General features: G+C 42.3%; 1 protein-coding gene across 1 annotated transcript in view; it reads right to left on the bottom strand.

The window, feature by feature from the left end:
• Positions 1 to 20337, bottom strand: part of LOC135944481 (uncharacterized) — a 68098-nt gene that overhangs the window by 6123 nt on the left and 41638 nt on the right. Inside the window, exon 3 of the mRNA XM_065491470.1 lies at positions 3684 to 3819. Coding sequence (XP_065347542.1) covers positions 3684 to 3819 — 136 coding nt within the window. The remainder of the gene's footprint in view (positions 1 to 3683; positions 3820 to 20337) is intronic.

The following is a 20337-nucleotide window of genomic DNA, read 5'->3' as shown; positions in this document are numbered from 1 at the left end:
TGTGTGAGATGCGCAAGAGCGAGGAGGATAAAAGCTACCTGTTCGAAGAACAATCGAGCGACGAGCACTCGGTTCAAAGAACAGAGCCGAGTGATTTTGCTCTTCACAGGAGATCGAACGCCAGAGGCGAATGACGGGTTTGCCAGCGTCGTCGGATTATTTGCTTATTTTCGGCGTGAAGTATATATATTTTTTCACCTGTAGGCGGATCTGCTGCTTCACTCTCGCTCTTGCTGCGGCTTATACGCGTCGCGGTGTACTGTATATTTGCCAGAGCCTCAATATTAGTTCGAATAGCGACCCGAGCAAACACGTGTATAATATCGCTGCTGGAGAGCGAGGTGTTCGCTCCCTCGCTCCGCACAAAATATTAACGCGCAAAAACTTTATTGAATGACGGCCGTAAAGGAAGAATTTACCGGTGAGATTTGCCGAATAATATTGCAAAATTTTATACGAGCTATTTCCGCACCACGGAAAAGTTGAAATTTTTAATATCTGTGCGGTGAAAGTGCGCGCGAAGCATAATACGTCGGTTTGGTCGGTGGAGATATGCTTGTCGGTGGTTTGCAGACTTTGTCTGCTCGCTCCGCGCGCGGCAAAGATGAAATTTCCATTGGGGTTTAATTACTTTTGTAAACAACCACTCTCACGGCGGCAGTAATGTAAAATGAAATTCTGCAGGAATAGAAAAAACAGATTTTTTATACTCTGCTGGAAGAACTGCAACACATTTTTATGCATAGAATTGAAGCTACTATATATAGACAGGACCACTAGTGTACATTTCATTGTAATTTGTTTCCAACGAGTATGAGAAAAGTTTTCCTGTCAGCAGCACTTTCCTCGTGGAAAAGTTTAAAAAATCAATTTCTTGTACTCGACAAAATGAAACGGACATTCTGTACATTTCAACAAAAAGAGTCGTTAACTTGGCAAAGAAAGACGATCCGTTTTGCGAAAAGCTGCTTTCCGCGCGCGCTGACCTATGAATAAATTAGAAACTGCAATTGCTCTGTGCAGAAGTCAGCAGGATGCGAGGAATTGCAAGTTGGTCGTCTGCTAGCTGAGATGCACAACCGATGCAAATAAACCAATGCACGCGCTAGTGAGGCAATTAAACTAGGGCAACTCGGCGGTTGAATTAAAGGCAATGATTTATTATGCTCGGCGTGGCTTGGCGGCGAGTGCTCCAAGAATGCGAGCGAGAGAGAGAGAGAGAGAGAGAGAGAGAGAGAGAGAGATGAACAGCAATCAAATTCATATTAATTTGCACAACGCAAACTTTGACTGCGGAGAGGAAACCAACAGCTTGTTTGTTGCGACAGAATATTCATTTGCCTGCTGATTTATCTCCAACGCCAGCAATCTCTAATGAAAGTTCGCTGCCGCAAATGGACCTTGCCCTCTCTATGTTTTGCCTCTCTGTGCGTTTTCATGTTTTGAGTCGAGAGATGACCTTTAATGCCACAAAATTGAGCAAATATTTGAAGGGTCGTTGCTTCATAAGAACAACATAAACTCTCGTCCGAGGTCAAAGGAAATCGACGAAAAGAAAGAAGCTTCAAACATAAGGAAGAACTCCTCACTTGCAATATAAATAAGAGAAATTTGTGCAAAAGCCACTATAGTATCTAAAAATTAGGAAAAAACTTAAATTGCCGTTTAAATTTTGGAGAAAATCGGCTCAAAGGTTTGTTCTCTACTGTAAAATCATGATTTATTTCACAAGTTAGGGATATTTTCCTCACTATCGGATATATCGTGACGAGAGGGATTGAAATCAAGCAAAAAATCATTCTATTTTTATAAGAAATTTGGCAAAGTCTGAAATTTAACTGTTCCTCGGTACTGATTTCATTATTAGATATAAACTCTGTTGCTAAATTTCACAAAAAAAAAATAAACTGCTCTACTGAGAATATCTCTGCAGCTGAACAAATTTAAATTCATCTCGAATTCCTTCAAGTCAAGCGCAAGAAAAGCCTGTTATGTTACGGGCAAAGCAGTTTTGAGTCCAGATTAATGCTCATTTAGGCGGGTTGCTTCCCTTTTTGGACTTTGGTTGTTGTGTGCAAAAAGGTGGGACGTGCCAAAGCCAAAAGCCTCTCTCTGCTTGCAGGCGCGCGCGTGTGTGTGACTTGTGAGTTTCCATTAAAATTTGGCACCCGATAGGTTGAATAATACACAGCGGGCAGCCAGGGTGCGAAACAAGCGCCGGCCACGCCGCCTTTCAATTATTCACCGCACGTTCATAATTGAGCATATAGTGCGAAATCTCGCGCCGGGCATTTACATATCAGATGTGACCCTTTATGTGCGCTGCATGCATAATTAAGACTAGACACCGCCCGCCGTCACCAGCGCGCACACACACACAGCAATAATTGACTAATTCTCAGAAGCAGCGCTGTGCCTAGTTTCTGCAAATGCGGTTTGCTCGCTGCCGGCGATAACAATTCAAAATTCAATTTGCCCATAGCTGGTCTGATCAAGGTAGATTGTGCATTGGTATGGAAGAACATTTTATGCCTCAGGCTATATTCTGTTTTGTACTTTTTGTCACAAACACGGTAGATGAATATGAATCAGTTATCTAACCACTAAAAACAATTTTGATCGAATTAAATTTAATACACTTGGTTGATAACTGTCGTCGAGATGAAAATTTCAATGTTTTGTCGCAAAAGACTGTCTTTGACAAAGTTTCTGAGCACACCAATCGACTCTTGAGGGTCGAATTAGGTAAAATGGATATTTTTCCGACCAAAAAGTCGAGCACGATGTGCGTAGCACAAGTAGAACCTTTTTTCCCGCCAAAAAATATGAATGCGAGAACTGCGCATGCGTCAGAGTCGGTTTGAGTCCACCTCGACGAAAAACTTATTTGTCCTATCCAACCAGAGCTCTGGCGCATGCGTACTTCTCGCATTCATATTGCTTTGGCGGGAAAAAGGTCTACTTGAGCTACGCACTGGACTCTTTGGTCGGAAAAAATATCCACTCTATCTAATTCGGCCTTCAAGAATCGATTGGTGCTCTCGGAAACTTCGTCAAAGACGGTCTTTCCTGCTGGAAACCTAAATAAATGTTGGTAGTCGACAAAGGTGTGAAGTTGTAGGACATACAAGGAAACATCAATTGCAAATATGGGTACAAATCTCGAGGGAAACACCAGAGCGTGTCAAATAAGGGTGACATGCAGAATTTCGCGGTCAGAGGAATCTGCGCCGCAAATTCAGAACAAATATTAGTGATTACATCTCATGAGAGAGCAAGAGAGAGAGAGAGAGCGAGACGGACGGATAGATAGATAGACCCTAGTTGCTCCCAAAAGGAAATCATTTCTGCTTTCTCTGCGGCTGTGGCTCTCCATAATCACGCGCACGTCCAGCTGGCAAAACACCCGCATACATAGCTCACAGACGGAGTAGCAGAGTAATAACGAGCGGTCCGGTTTGAAAAGGGTCTGGGCAGACAGGGTCCGATCTGCGGAGGTTCTCGAGAAGTCGAGGGCCGTATCAAGGACGGCTATTTGCCTTAATTAACAGTTGCAAACCAAATAAGCTGTTGCGGACGGCAAAGGGGTGAATGGACGAGCTAATTCGGGCCCGTCCTAAATCAACTCGGCCGCTCGCTTATGTTTCAGCGCATGGATAATGATAAACGCGAGATCAATTTACCGACGACGTTCATCTTGCCGGTGACGAAGTCCGTGTGGAAGGAGGGCGCGTCCGCGGACACCTCGCAGCTGTACTGGTCCGACAGGGTGGGCAGCACCCGCTTCAGAACCACTTGCGACCAGTTCGATCGGCGTTGCTGCAACACAAGAGCAAAAACAACCATAAAAAACAACGGCATTACACCCACCGTGCGGCGCGTTAGCCTTTATTCTTCAGCGATTGCGGAAAGTTTCAGCTTGCAAAAATCAATTATGATTTTTGTGTTCAGCTTGAGTCGAATCGGGAAGCAAAAACTATTTTAAATACCAAATGCGGCATCCGCTGTGGCCTTATTTAGAAAATTTCATCCTAGTTGAAAGCTAAATACATTGCATAAATCAAGTTCGACGGCAGAACAATCAAATGGGCTTTCGCGCTTCTTTCAGAGGTGCCGTCCACGGTTCATAAATCAAGCGTATGATGACGATGTGCTCGCGCCGACAAAAAGTGTGATCCATCACATCGGGTTTTCCAACTGGTCTGTTTGATTCAAACAGACAGTGTAAACAACAGTCCTTTGACGACAAAAAATGCAGCTAAAATCCTGCGTTACGTTTGTGAGTGTTTTGAGTAATAAATGTGATCGCAAATTCCAAACTGTCGACAGCGAGATATTTTCATAATGAAGAAAAGGGAAGCTTTGGGTGGCTATCCGAGATAAAAAAACTTTCTAGTAAATATCAATTATTAATCATCAACGGCAGTTAAAAAATTTGTCAGAAATAATTGTTTAGTGTTTTGGTAGGTCTTAAAAATATATAACAAAGGTTTCCACCGGTAGTTAGAAATTTCATTGATAGCTTCTAAAACTTTGAATCTGCTCTAAGCGTCAATTTTTGGCACTTAGAGAAACTAAAAATGTTCCTGAAGAATTCTTCACTCGAGAAATAATCGGAAATGTCCTCATTGTCTTTTCAAAAAGTCGGCTTTTTTATTACATCCCGATACATATTTTGTGTCGGTATTGTCGAAAAAATACCCAACATTTTGACACTGGCAGCGAGAGTGAAAAACCTTCGAGTTCACGCGATAGCTGTATACAAGCATCCATTCCGATTTTTTTCTATGTCAAAGGTGCACGCGTTAATTTAGTGCCCCCTAAAGGGTTAAGCCCAAGGGCAAAGTATACTTTTCTTGGCAAGTCGGCTCATCCCGTCGGATTTGTGTCGCGCGGAGGTAGGGTGCGTGAAAAGGGCCGAAACTGGGTTGGCGATTAAGCCCTAATGGCGTTAATCCGACTGCACTGAGTGACTGCCGTGCTTCGAAACAAACAATCCAAATCCCCATTTTCCGAACTTGGCGCGCGAATGTGTGATTCCCAATTAATCACTTTGAGCCGCAGCCGGAGTGACGCGCGCGCAAGCAAAGGCTGCTAATTCTCGTCCGTCGGTGGTTAGTTTGCGCGCGCAAAGTCGGACGACAGAGTGCACTCCCGAGGGCTGGTAAAATATGCAGAGAGGCGGTTGACTCGTGTCACTTAACTGCACTGACAGGCATAATTTGTCAACATGACCTGCGCCGCTTTTCGCTTTTCGCCGCCGAGCGCAACACTTGTCCAGCGCGCGCTGCAACAAAGCAAGGGTTGCTAACTCGCATACTCACCCCTGCTCGCGCTTGGATTCGGTTTCGCCGCATTTTCGATTTTATCGCTCCCCCCCAACACTCCCAGGTTGTTTTGATTGCGACTCATTTGACGCCTCTTTAATGAGATCAAATCTGACCCTCATCGCCAAGCGATCGAATTCCGGTGCGCGAACACGGAGCCCGAATTAATTGGCTTTTGCCTCGCCACTGTAAACCGAGACGATTATTATTTCGAGTTTTTTCGTTTATTAACTGCCAACACAAAAGGTCTAGCTGAATTTCGAAAGATAAACAAGTCATATTTTTTGAGAAAACCGGCTCAAAAGTCGGCATTATAATCAAGCGGCGAGCACAACTTGTAAAATCTCGATTTAGCTTACAATTAAGGTGACTTTTCCTCAACATTCGGGCGCTATTTGATAGATCGCGACTGGAGGGATCGAAACCAAGCGAAAAGACATTTCAATTTTCAATTAAATTCACAAGAAAATAAACCCAAAGAAAAAGAAAGATATTGATTTCTTGGCGATTGTTGACTCAAAACAAGATTTGTCGAATAATTGCAAAGTCTTGCGTAAAAAAGCGTCGAGCCAACAGCCGCATGGGTACATATTCGCACGGGCCTTTTTTCACGACAAAAAACGAAAAGCATTTTTTCAAAAAGTGGAAACACACAGAGCGAAAAACTGTTGGCGAGAGTAATTGTTTGATTTTCCGGCTCAGCGAGCACGTAAAGTTGATTTAATTGGCAAGCACGACGACGCTGAAATGGTTTCGCCGAATGCTTATATTCGTGGCCAGCCCTGTGGAATATGATTTTTCAAACAATAAGAGAAGCTGCCTCGGCTCTCTGAGCAATGATTGTTACCCGTGAGTAAACTGCGAGGTGTGCCCACCCACTCCCACGCGTGTTTCATTTGCTTTTGCTCATCAGCTCCCGCGAGAAATGTGAAATCTGGTGAAACGCGCGCGTCTCTCTCACTTTGTCTCCTTGCGGCGGCCGCGCGCGCTCCCCAAGGACGCGCGCGAAAGGAATCGGACGATCATCTCGTCATAAATCGGACGCGCAGCCTCCAGGGCATTTTGTTGACTTATAAATGTTGAGTCTGCGGACCGTAAAAAAAGATCAAGGGATCAATGGCTGCTCGCCGAATCGATATGTTTGTTCCTTCCCGTCTACGCTCACGGCCGTAAATAGCGCACTGATCTTCTGGGCAATAATCGAGCGTCCTTGTATCAACACTAATGAAGCCCTGCTCTAATTAATTATCTCCGCTTCCTCCTTTAAAGTGGAGCTGTACATTATAGGCCAACAATTAAGCATATTTAATTCATTTAATGTTTGTTAAAATTAGCAACAGTTTATCTCTTTAGGAAAAAATCCATGAATTTGGTTTTACAGTAGAGAACAATATTTTGAATCGATTTTCTCAGAAATTTAAACGGCAGCCTGGGAAAATTTTTGCTTTTTCCTAATTTTTAAATCGTATTTCACGTAAAGCTGGATTTTTCCTCGAAACACTACAAAAAATAAGGCCATTATCACCGGATTGCACAAATCCATTAGCACAGCTGAAATTTGAGACGTTTCTCATTGCTCATCGTCATCGCTGGCGGTGCAGACAAATTGAGACTGCTCTCACAATGGAGGTCAGCGCCGTGAGCACTTTGGCGACAAGTAGCGGCGTCGTTTAGGCCGATTTACGTGCACAGGCTGCTGCACCGACGAGATGAAGGGTTGTAAACATGAATGGCACTTGCTTGCTTGTCTAATAAGCACGCCGCTGCCTTGCATCCATAAGAAATAATAGCCGTGCGCCGCAGCGGAGCTATGCAACGTGCCGCTCATGTCAACGCGACCGGTTGCATACGCTGATCGAGCAGTCCGCCGATGAATGGAATTCGCTAATCATGGAGGAAACGCGCGTCGTGACCCGCATTCGGATGCGCACACACAAGGAACACATTCGAACGTTTCACTCTTTTCCTTTAGAATGGTGGACCTCTTTTGTACAGGAAAGGGCGGTCCTCACATCAAAATTTATTCTACAACGAGGAGATTCTTGATTTTTACCACTATATTTACTGAAAATAAATATGGAATGTTTGCTTTAGAGTAAAGCTTTGCTGAAAATTTGTGAAATATCATTTTTAATGAAATGCTATCTAAAAATGAGGAAAAAGCTTAAATTTTCCCGATTTGTCGTTTAAATTTACGGGGAAATCGGCTAAACAACGGTAAGCATAAATTGTAAAATCACGATTTAGGGAAATTTAACTCAAAATTCGCACACCGTTAGAGCTAATTTTCGTGGCTTTGAGATTAAAATGTGAGCCCTGGTCCCATTTTCCCATTTTCAGCATTGCATTTTCCAGCCAGAGCTGCTTAAAAATAAGTATTTCAAGTTGCTACTTTTAAAGCAAATCCCATTTAACAGAATCAACCCTAATTACTTTTAATTTTAAAGCAGTTTATTGCAGATAAGGTCTAATTTTGATGCTTATCAAACTGTCGGAAGCATCTCAAACTTGCAACATATTTTTTATCAATTAATAAACTTCCTAACCTGTTGGTTCACGGGAAAAATCTTAATTGCCCTAAAAATGACTCAGTATTTGAATTGAAGATTATTTTCTTTGGGTATGTTCCATAATGGCACGGATTTTTATTATCTAGGCTGCAATAAATGATGACTTCAGTGGAGTCGTTAAAGGATATAGCTTACAAAGCTGAAACTTATACGGCTGGCCGGGAAACAGACGAGCAGCCGTAAGCCGTTGGGGTTAGACTTGCCGATGGGCAGTTCAGCCAGCTACTGCAACAACAAATAGCACTCTGTTGATAGAACGAGACCGCTAACTCGGGGGGATCGATTGACCAGCGATAACTTAATAATTCGTTTGCATGCGGCTCCGCGGAGCATGCAGGTGAATTGAATTCTCGCGAGCTGCACCCAACAAAAAGACACACATCGAGCAACGTGCTCGGCAAAACATCTTTAGTAGTTTCCTTCGCATGTGGCCTATTTCTGCAACATGCAAGCAAAATCCATTTGCCCTCGCCGGGCGGTGAATTCAGCGAGAATAATGAAATTGTTTGCCGCGCGCCGTGCAAAATAATGGCGTGATTCGCCAGATTATCACGTGTGTGCAGCGCAGCCTGGAAAAGATTTCCTCGTGGAAATCATCTAATTCTGCGCGCCATGGAGTTACTCTAATATTCTTTCATGGCGAATTCACGTGTGATGTGCATAACATAGCCGCCAGTGGGCAAAAAACACGTCTGCATGCACATCGCTCGCCTAGTTGCCGCCGCGTGCATTCTGGAAAACGCGGGCAGCGTATTCTAAACCGCCGGTAAATTATTTTGATTGATGCTAATAAAAGCTGACGAACTGTCAAGATATTCCCTACAGTTTTATTTTAACTGAAAACAATTCCAAACGAAAACAGCGGTTAAAAAAACTGTTTGTTATTCACGTTTGAAAAATGTATACATTTTAAGCTAAATAAGAGACGGGGAGGTAATTATGCAGAAAACACACTGAAAATACACAAATAAAAACAATTCACTCGTGGCCATCCATCGGACGATTGGACATCAAATCCATACGCGGTTGTTGTAGAGTTTCTTACGTTTTGAAAATAAATAAGTTGATCATAGAATCGATTTCAGGTCTTTCGTGTGCCTACAATCCTTTTCCCTCGCACGGCGGCAATTTCTCGATTTTTTCTTCTCAGCAGCCGCCTCGTCCTTATTCTTGAGCGCTACTTAATCAAATTGCGGCGTGCTTGAGCCGGGGATTTGCCGCAAATTACTAAAACATTATACTGCAGTTTTTCAAAAGATTACAACGTGTATACTGCGAACGGCTTGGCTGCCATTTTATGGCTTCTCCGTAGCCAAGATTATGGCAGATAAAAGCAGTCAATAGAGTGCCTTTTCGCCGACCTTACATTACGCGCCAGATAATAACATGAAATATTCAGCCAGTCTCGTTTTTTGCATCGGATTTTACGCACGTGTGTGATACGTCTACGAAAAATTGTGCGATTCCGCTCAAACGACTAGGTAGCAGAATCTTTTATAGCGGCAGAATTTTATCTCGGATTTCCAGATATTGCACGGCTTCACGAAGAGGATGCGGAAATTTCTTCGTGGAAACAATTAAGGTCTCTTGTTGGACTGTGTAAAGAGCAACGGACAATTTTTACTACCGTATAAAGGCCCTTTTGATGAATATTTTAAGGCTGCAAAGTAATTTATGAACTCTAACGGGATTCTTTAAATTTTCGTAGATGGTGAAAAGACTCTCGTTATTGCAATTAAACGAGATAATGACGGGGAAAAACCCTGACAAGTGCTATGTAAGAGAGCCATATTGTATCGGATGAAATTCCTCTCATTGTGTGCCGAAACAATGGAAAATATCCTGCTCACGTTATTATTCGGGGGCGAGAATGCAACTGGAACGGGGCTTCGGGCGGGCGAAAATAATAAAGCGCAAAATCAGTCGAGTTTCGGAAAAGCGAGCTCACTCAGCGGATATAACTTTTAATGAGCAGCAGTTACCGACAATGCTTTGCGCATTTGTTTCGCCTTCGCTTTTCTTTCCTCCTCTCTTGTTGATCAATAATCAACACGAAATATAATGGCCGGAATGGGAAATCTTCTCTTCTCCGCTCCTCCACTCGCCATGATGCGCCTTCTCAAGGGAAATCTGCTAATTACACCAACGGCGACAAAACGAATTTCCGTCGCGTCCATTTCCTCGCAAAACAAAATCGTCAAGCTCCGTGATTCAAGACGACATTGCCTTAGCCTCATTGAGAAAAAAATTAAGCAATATAAATTGATTTAAAATAAAGCCGTACAGAAAATTATTTTTACCTTGACTTGAAATACTGTCCAATCATTTGGAAAAAGCTAAAATATTTCCCAGGCTGCTCAAATCGGTTATAAAACCACGATTATTTTCACAATTTAGGGTATTGTTCCTCAAAACTCGCACACCATTGGACAGATCGCGACGAGAGGAATCGAAATCAAGCGAAAAATCGATAAAATTGGCAAAATCTGAGATCTAACTCCTCTTCCTTGGTCCTGATTTTATCATTGTTTTATAAATTAATTGTAAGTAGAAGTTGTGAATTAGGATCGAACTTACAAATGAATAGCGTATTACACGCTCATTCAGATTAAAGAAGAGAAACGTTTTTGTCCTCCAAAGGCGCTTGACTTAACCCTTTTTTACTAAACTAAAAAAATGATAGGGTCAAGAAAAGTTTCCATTTGGCGTGACTGGATCGTGGTCTGCACTTGTAATAAAGACGAAACATCAAAGAAAAGCTGTTTGAATTTTCCCTGCGCGGGCAAACATACATTTTAAGTGCCTGGCTCACTGAGAGGCGAAAAAGTTTTGTTGATCTGCTGTCAAGAGCAAAGTGTGCCGACGGTGCTGCAGTTGGAGTGGATGCAATTTGACGTGTTCTCGTCGGCTTTCAACACAATCAGACTAATGTCAAAGTTAGCTCGGCTAGTCACTGCCGAATTAAAGGCCAATAAAGTTTGCTCCACATCGATCGCTCGATTAATTTTTCAAAGCGCTTAACATGATGAAATTTGCTGCGAATTGAAAGGAGCGCGGATGAAATTGCTCGTGACTTATTTACGCGGGCAAAACGAGTTCTTTATCGGCTGTAAAATTATCAGCCATAAAACGCGTCTTCATCAAAAATTGAATAGGGACGCAGCTCTGATGAAAAAAACAAGTCGTAAATTGGCGGTGCAGCCGTCTTAATTCATTTTTGCGGCGCTGCACTTTTTGCCGGCGTGGTTTGAATTATTTTGTACGTGCGCATAAAGAATTCACTGCGAATGTCACCTTTTCCCCGCCGCTTCCGTCTTCCGACTTTTATTTACGGCCGCTCGCTCGCTCGCTCGCTCTCTGCAAAAGTTTACCCATCTCGAAAGGCAAAGCTGAAAATTGTGACGCTGTTTATGGCTCGGCTGTTTTACAACCCCCGCCCTTTTGATATCGGCAAAGAAGTGCTGGTGAAAACGCCCAATTCTGTGCGAGAAACCTCTCAAATGGCACTCGAGCAAACTTTGTGACCGCTGAAATGACAGAAGAAAGGAGAACGGTGGCTGATTAAATGGCATTTTGGCTTGTTTCGTAGGTAGCTGATAATAAATCACGCGTTCAAACTTTCTTCTTTGACGCCGGCAGACAAATTTGATTGCAACAATTGACCTTTGAGACAAACGAAGCGACTCTAGCGACTGGGCTGCAATGTTTAAAGAGATGAGCGTGGAATTAAAGCACTTTCAGTCGGCTTGTTTGCAAATGCGCATTCCAAAGAGAAGACTATGCAATTACCCCGAATCGATTTACCTCACGACGGACGGACGGACGGACGCATTCTTTCATCCTCCCTCTTTTCCGGTACACTTTTATGTGCATATTCTCTTTTTCAATTACTTTTGCTAATTCTTGCTGAGCAAGAGAGCGTAATTGGGTCTCCCCGAAGACGGAAGAAGTTATTTTAACGACGACTCGGCTTTTGTCTCTTCTCCTTTGTTTGCTTTATCTCGGTCTGCGAGTCGCGTGCGACAGCAGAGACTTCGGTGTGCACATTCCTCTTTTCCATGACCCGCGCCGCGTGCTGCGCTATTAAGCCAATTATATCATTGGAGCAAAGCGGGGGGCGAAAGCATCTCCAGAGATTAAAGCTGGGCAAAATAAATAATCGCCAGCCTCCGAGTGCGATTCGTCCTTGTCCCGCCTCGGCGATTTTCCATTTCATAGACTCGGTGTGGCACGTGAGCGACTGGATCATACAGAGTATCTCGAATTAAGAAAGGGAATATATGCACCGCCGAGGGACCGAAGGGTTGCGCAAGATGGATATTACTGCATCAAGTAAGGCATGTGTGCGTGATCGCATTGCTGCACTAAAACAATGTTGACTTTAGCGTTTTAATTCGCAATCTATGAAAATCTATAGCTTGATATTCTCACAGAATATTGGAATTCGGCCAGACTTGAACTCTTGAAGATTTACATGCTTAACTTCCAGCGCAGATTCGGGGTGAGCCGCAGTTTGAGGAGTTCGAGAAACAGCTGAAAACTTTTGTTTGTGCTAACAAATTTTATAACAAAGATGAGTTTATCGATTAAATGGCTTCTTTGTAGCGAAACCTGCACACTATGCTAGCAACACAAACATTGCGAAACGTATATACACTATGTTTCCTTTCTTTGTTAATATGAATTTTGTTTTTTGACTAAATTTGTAAATAGGAATGGAGGAGCTTCACTTTCTGTATAAATGCAAATAAATATAACTATACGAAGCTGGACCCGACGGAGGCTATGCTAAAATTAGTAATTCTCTTTCAAATGTGAAGTAAAATTACTGGGCAGCAGGTAAAAATTCATTGAGGCACAAATATTTTTAATTTATATAATTATTTTCATTTTATAAAAAGCGGAATTAAACTCTTTGAAGTAGCTTCAAGTACGGCATTAAATTTCGGCCTTGTGAGAATCTTGCAAGAGGGTGTTGTGTTTCAGGGAAGGCGAGTGGTAGGGTGTCATTTTCGATCACAATCAACGACAGAGATCTTAAATTTCCTGTAGCTTAACGTTGCTTTTTTTTCAGGTAAAATATACTCTAAGAGGTACGCACCAACTAATTCTATAATTCGAAAGATGTCAATTTTCCAAAGAAATCGCTCCCGTTATTTATGTTTCGCAACAATCCCACAAATTCAAAATGTTACCAAATTGCCGTAATTTCTTGAAAAGTGGTTTCATTTAAAAAAACTTGACTTATTTTGAATTTACTCACTCAGCGATTCTCAGCGACACGAATCGAATGATATGCGATTTTTTATATTACATTTTAGAAAGTATTCTGACAGAAAAGTGCTCTGAGAAAATCGAATACAGAGTTTTTCTAAGTTAACAGTCATAAAATCAAAAGCTTCATTTTGGCCATTTCAAAATTTCTTCGTGGTAAGTTTGAATCAAGCTTTCAAACAATTTTTCCGGGAAATTGAGCAGAGGAAAATATTTATGTATTTTATCAGCTTTCCGAATTTGAAAAGATTTTTGACCCATCACTCATATAAGCTGATTTTTAAAGCAAGGCCCGTACAACTTATATATGTAATTCATCAACATGTTTTCAATACAAATTTTGCTTTGTTTAAATCGGAAAAAAACTTGTAATGTGGTGAAATATTTTCATGCTTTCTAGCACTGAAAAATTTGACTTGTGAATTTCACAACGAAGCTAGAAACCTTCGACAATCTGGGTACGTATATAGTAATGGGGAACAATCTTGCCGAATAATTACAGACAAACTCAAGAAAGGCCGGGAAGCCCAATGCGAGCATTATTCATTATTGTAATGAATGGAAAATATTTTCGCAAGCCGTGAATCTCTCTCTAGAAGTTCTCCTTCCGCAACGACCGCTTTCGGCAAAGATCCACAGAAACACGCCCATCTTTGCAGCACTGTAAAAATCAACGAGAGCCGAGTGCGCGCGTGTGGGTTCCAAACTATGGCCAGCACTCGAAAATGAGAGAGGCCCGGCTGCAAATTAATAAAACAGAGCGAGAGAGCTAGCTATCTGGCTCGCCGGTTCATTCGAAGGGCTGAATGTAACAAAAGGTTGTTTTAATTCGGCGGGTCCGTTTGAGCGGCGAACGCACCTTTGTCGGGCATTAAAAAGAGCGGAGAAGGCCATTCGGGCAAATTGGCGCTGCAACAAGACATGCACGCCGCTGCTGAGCAAATAATGGCCGTGGTGCTGGCAACGCATCCTCAAGAACTCATTCCACTCTAATTGTGTTCGCCGAGCGGCCCTAAATTTCCATGCGAGAGCGAGAGAGAGCGAGCGCTACACAAAACAGGCCACAGGAGAGAAAGGCTGGGCTCTCGAAAGCGGCCAGGAGACAAACAACGCCGCCTCTGAACGCAAATAAAATTAGATTTGAGCCCCCATCGGACCATTCAATTAATTCCCAGCTGTTTGCATTGCATTAAAATCGGCCGCAAATGGGGTCGAGCCTTTTTGCAGTCCACTTCTTGGCTCGCAAAACAAAAATCCTCTATTTTGTTTTGAAATATATGGCACGCCGTAGATCAAAAATGAGTGTGCGCTACGCTGGAGAAATTGAACGAAATTCAATGCGAACAATAAAACAGGCCCTAAATCTTCTTAAAATCTCGTTGTTGTGTCTTCGGCCGGCGAAAACATGCTTGTTTTAACATCCCTTCATAAAAAAGCGGCTCTCGGGCTGCACCAGCAATTGCCGTAATAAATAAAAAGCTATAAATCCGGCGCGCCAGTGTATTGTGCGTGTCCCAGAATCGATAGCACCCTCAAAAAGTCACCAGAGACGACCGACCTCTGTGCCAATAATAATATTTCCTCCCGACAGTCGTCGGTACTTAATACAAAAAATACAAACTTTTATTTTAGGGTCTGTAAATATTTTCACATAATTTTCTTACTTTTCTGTCCAAATTAAATAAAAGTCTAGTAAAATATTTGGTGCAAGTTGGTATAAATATGACGTAAATGGAATATTCGAGCTCGTGTGTTTCGCTGTGTCTAACCTAATTGGCAATGCGATTATTCAGTCATGATTTACAGTTGCTTTTCCATTAGCCAGACCTTATATTTTTCCCACAGCAAATTTATTCCTCATGCAAATCTGGCGTTGGACAATAAATTGCGATTGCCGCGTTTTTGCGGAAACGGGAATCGCCCTGGTTACGTCAGCATGCAAAATGCAAATAGTGAGTTTATTACGGCGGGATCCGCCCCCTCGCCTAGCGAGCGAGCGAGCGAATTCCGTGATAACAACAATTCCTCGCGTTTCGCCCGGATTCCATTCATACCGTCGACGCACAATAAATAATCACAAACTGGCAGCGGAATCCGAAAGGCTCTCTCTCTCTTGCTTGTTTCGCTGGCAATAATATATTTTCGTAGGGTCAAGAGCAGCCCAAAATGATTCATTAGCCTGTTAAAGAAGAGTGGTCTGCAAAAATTGCTGGCGGACGGCACTGCTTCTTTATTTTCGGTCTTCATTACCATTTTATTCTGCCGCTGAAACAAAGCCAAATTGGCGAAATGCGTAAACAGAGCCACGCGCGCGCGCGCGCGCAAGATATGCTAATTTCCCCCGATGAAGGGAACGAGAGAGAAGGCTAGCGGATTCGGGAATTTAAAAAACAAAGCCCGCGTCCGCCTGCTCATCCGCTTTTCCTCCGCCTCCGCAGAGTTGGAGGGATGCTGAAAAATTGGCCGCGATTATAGGCTTTTTCTCTCGTGACAAAACTCTGCGTTCCGAGGAAGGAAACGGCACGTGAAATTTAAAAGCACTCTCGCAGGCCACATTTAAAAAGGAGTAGGAAATGTCAACGGCTTTGCTCCCTACGCGGATATGGTTTTAAACTCGATTCCTTGGTAATGGGTAAATACGCCACGCGCTGATTTTGCCAATACGGAAGTTTTTCGTTCACGAGTAAACTCTTGGCTGTCATTTGAGCTTAATCCGCGCGCCATAATTCACAGAGCATGCAAAAAGTCGCCGTAGCCACTTCTAGGCCTGTGCACATCGCCGACTAATTGAATAATAAATCTCTGATTCAAATTCGCCGAAGGCGCATTAAGCAGATTAAGTGGATCGATAGATCTACATTTAGAGGCGAGTTTTTGTTGCCGTTCGGCGAAAAAAGGTTTTACAGTCAGCCGCTGCTCTCTTTTCATTCCGGCGACGACGGAAGCAGCTCGAGAGAGCAGTTTCCTCTGCCAAATTGCTGTTATGCATTTTTATGGCTGGAAATATCGTGCTTGCATTTCGAATTGCGGTTCTCGTCGCTTTTTATGTCTCGGATGGGCCTCTCTGCGCGCGTAACGACAGAAATAATTGCCTGCAACATGCCAATTTATAATAGCGAATCAGGAGGCATCCGGCTCTGCTTTACATACACTCATCTTTCGAGAGCGTGTGTGTAACTTTCAAATCGGATGTACTCATCCACTTTGTTAAAAGTTAGAGTGCACTTTTTAAATTTTTAAATGGCATGCAGCTCGAAAAACAGCATGAATTTTGATTCAATCAATGAATATATGTGTTACAGAGATAACAAAATATTTCATCAGGTTAAAATAAAATCCCGGAATGATTTTGATGATTTTTGTGTGCCAGAACGTTCCCCAATCGACCGACAAGTCCATTGAGATTCCTCAAGACATTTCGTAAAAGGCGGTCACATAATTAGTTCAGCCCTAGCATTATGGCTGCTAGGGCAAAGAAAATTTATCGGAATTATTAATTCAAGTTGGAGCGGGGAAATTAGGAAAATCAGCACGTCAACCTGCAAAACTAATTCTGGTGGCGAGCGTGCTGTGTGTGTGTGTGTGTGTGTGTATTTTATTGCAATCAGCAGGCAGCAGGCCGGAAATTGTCGCAATAAACGAGTGGCCGGAGAGTCAGTCGGTGAGCCAAAAACTGTAGCCGGCAATTGCAGCAAATTTGGATTTAATTGGCTCGGGCTGTTTAGCGACGCGACGACTGCAGAATAATGAGCCATTAAATCGGAAATAATTCAGCGCCGGCGGCGGCGGCCGATGCCGCTGACGTCGATCGCTGCCGCGCTGATGAATCGCTCGACATTTAATTAAATTCGTCGCCGCGTTTCCTCTTTTAATTAAATTCATTGAAAAATTAATGCACCCGCGTTTGATGGCGATATCGCCTGCGGCCGGGATAAATACTCGATCGCTTTGCAGTGGCCGGAGGCATAAAAGGGTTGATTCTCTCTGTTAATGTTGCTTTCTTGTCCTTCACCGCATCAGGAATTTTTATTGCTCGGCTCGCCGGCGGCGGCAAAGCTGATTTATTTCATCTCGCTGTGTGTGGCACATGAACTTGTACTAAGGCCACCGCTCATTGTCACACTGAGTGCGATTGTATGTGCTGCGCTCCGTTTGTTTGAATGTACACTCGATTGGCAATCTGACAGAAAGCACCAGGCAACAAAGAGCGCCACTTTGTCCTCGTTTCTGACACTCATTCATTTCGCTCCTGCCAGCGCAAATGTAGCCAAATGGCCCGCAACTTTCTCATTCGGCTCGAAAAAAAAATCAAGTCGATAACAAACTCTCGACCTTTTTGAATTGAATTGGATCATGAAATATATAGGCAATTATTGATAAATTGGATAAGCTCCTTGAACAGAAAACTAATTTAGTTCTAACTTTCAAGGGTTTAAAATAAATGCGCATTGAAAAACTGCATTCAATTGAAAATGGAGAAAAAACGGACACGACACACGCACCCTTGCGTTCAAATGGAAAGCAATTCAAAATAAATTTATGGCTCGGCGCACGGCTTGAAATATTTTCATTAATAAAAGTAGTGTGCAGGCCATTAGGGTGCTGCTTTTTCCCCAGTAATCCACTTGGCATGTTCCGGTACATGATTATTTTTGCACCATTCTTTCTGTGAGACTGACCATGTAGGGGCAGTGGAAAAATAACAGATATGAACCAAATTTTTTTTAAAAGTTTCAATTCTAGAAGTAGTATGAATCTCCAGAAAAATACATTTTTTTCTTAGACAAATTTTCTCCCTATATCTATCTGTCAGCACTGCCTTAAGACTTTTCAATCTATCACTAGCTCCGATCACGTGCTACGGGATAGAGACGATTTAAATCTCAGCGAATTAAATAATTTAGAATCCCCCCAATCCAGATTCCTAAAAAGAGCTCTTTCCGTATCCAAATTTATGAAATCCAGGCTGACATGCAAATTAGCAGACACTGATTTCTTTTTGTAAAAGAATTACAAACAAGATCTTCACTGTCGGAGACGGATTCATTTAAAATATTCATTGCTAACCAGGATTTTAATGCCTCTGAAATCGACCTAGATAGAGTTTTTCGTCACCCCAACTATGCTCAACCAAAATTGGAAGGGAGCCATTTTTGTTGACGTTGACACGCTTGTCACGGGTTTCACTATTTGTTCTGTAAAAAGTGACCTATCACTCCTGCGCGAGTGAGTGCAAATCCTGTGATAAATAAATCAACTATTACCATTTCCTTGAATTTAATAAGAATAATTTGACACTGTCAAGCCGCCAAAGCAAAAACGAGCAGTGAGCTGTGATTTCCTTATTATGTCTGTTGTACACCTTTGGTGTTTAATGAAGATTTGATCCATTAAACAAATTTTCGCCGCTAAAAGTTTCTTATGTTTAGTTTATTTTTAAATATTTGTCAGATTTTGAATGACAATTTAGCAGAAAAATTCATATCTTTCAATTACTTATTCACTGCTGAACATCGAGTGTTTAGAGAATTTAGGGAGTCGTGGATAAACCTTTTTATATTTTTCTTAATTCTCTTGAAAATCCAATTATACGGTTCACCATTTGCGCTAGCTCAACTAAATTGCAAAAAGGATCAATTCATCAATTGTATAAATACCGCCAACATTTTCGGGTTAAAGTACAGCATGTTTTCGATAATAAATGTTTAATCCCTTTTCGACACTCAAAATGTATTTTGCGCTATTTCGCACTTCCCGGCGCGAGTAGGGTGAATCTGTGTGGCTCCCTGGGAGCGAGCTCCATTTGGCGGTGACCAAAAAAAAAACTCCGCTTTCATAATAAATCGTTTGTTGCTACACATTCTGGTGTGTGTATTATTCGAATGGGAGTGCGACTTGGACCGAACAAAGAGCTCGGAAACACAATATCGGCGGATTAATGAGTATGTGGCGGCACAAATTTTATCCGGCCAATTTCGATAACCAAACACCGAGTGCGTAATGCCGCGTATCGATTGATTGCCGCGCGCTCGGTGGAAACGGCGGCAAGTTTGCATTGTTGCATACAACAGTTGTTGGCGAAGAGGAAAGTTTGCGCTGCTGCTCAGTCGGTCGGTTGTGCGGGCTTCTTCTCGTCTTTCCGCACGCGGCTGTCAAAACCGGCGGCGCAAAAAGGGTGGCGCGTGTATTGTGGGCCGGAGGAATGATAAAATAATTCAATAGTGGAATACTGGCCTCGGTGCGTAGATTTTGAACTCGACTTTTGTGTGTCTATCAATTCAATTTCGCCCAGAGTTGATATTTCATCTTTCTTGGTTCTTTGTGAGTTTATCTGGCAAATATTTCAACGAGGCCAAAATGTAACCAAATTTTAAAGCCAATATGGTTTCCTGCAGGATTTGGTACACGAAATCATAGCATCGTCTTAATTAGAAAACTTGGCGGATATCAATCAAAACTGTTACTAAATTACTCACAAAAGAGGCGATTGTGGCGTATATATTGACGTACTAATTACTTTGACGAATCTACATCGTTTCTTTGGCGAATCTACATAAAAAACTGCGCTTAAAAGGACAAAGTGACTTTCGAACCGTTTATTTAGCAAATATACTTGACATATTTGACTTCAATTATTATCATTTCTAACAAATAAATTAATTTATGAAAATTGCAAATAAATTGTGAAATTAGTTTTTTCAGTGTGCAGACAATGCTCGATTAGCATGAAAATTTAAGAGCCGAATTCCTCACAAATTTAATTATTTAAGATAGTATTATTTATTCAAATTAAGAAAAAAAGGATTTCGCCCAAAATTTCTGGTTTAATTAGTTAATTTTCTCCTCCAACGTGAAATTTGTAATTCATTTTTCCATTTAAAGCCGGCAAAAATCGCACATACTTGCCATAGAACATAGAATCCACTTCCCGACGTCTTTGACTTTGAAAGAGCGCAAAAGCTCAGTGGGTCTTTGGCCAAAAAATCAGGCAATAGCTCGCCACCCCCTAAGTTGTCCGACGTTATTTACTGCGAAAGAATGAAAGTAAAAAATAAAAATAGGCGGCAAGCTGCTCTTAAAGACGGCGATATTGATTTTGCGTGTCTTTTTGGCGGCTTTTTGTGCGCCGCGCGTCCCCTGCCCACCCAAGGATTTTATTATATTTG

The sequence above is a fragment of the Cloeon dipterum genome, chromosome 1 (genome assembly GCF_949628265.1).
Source record: "Cloeon dipterum chromosome 1, ieCloDipt1.1, whole genome shotgun sequence".
Taxonomy (NCBI): Eukaryota; Metazoa; Arthropoda; class Insecta; order Ephemeroptera; family Baetidae; genus Cloeon; species Cloeon dipterum.
This window is presented reverse-complemented; position numbering and strand designations above follow the sequence as displayed.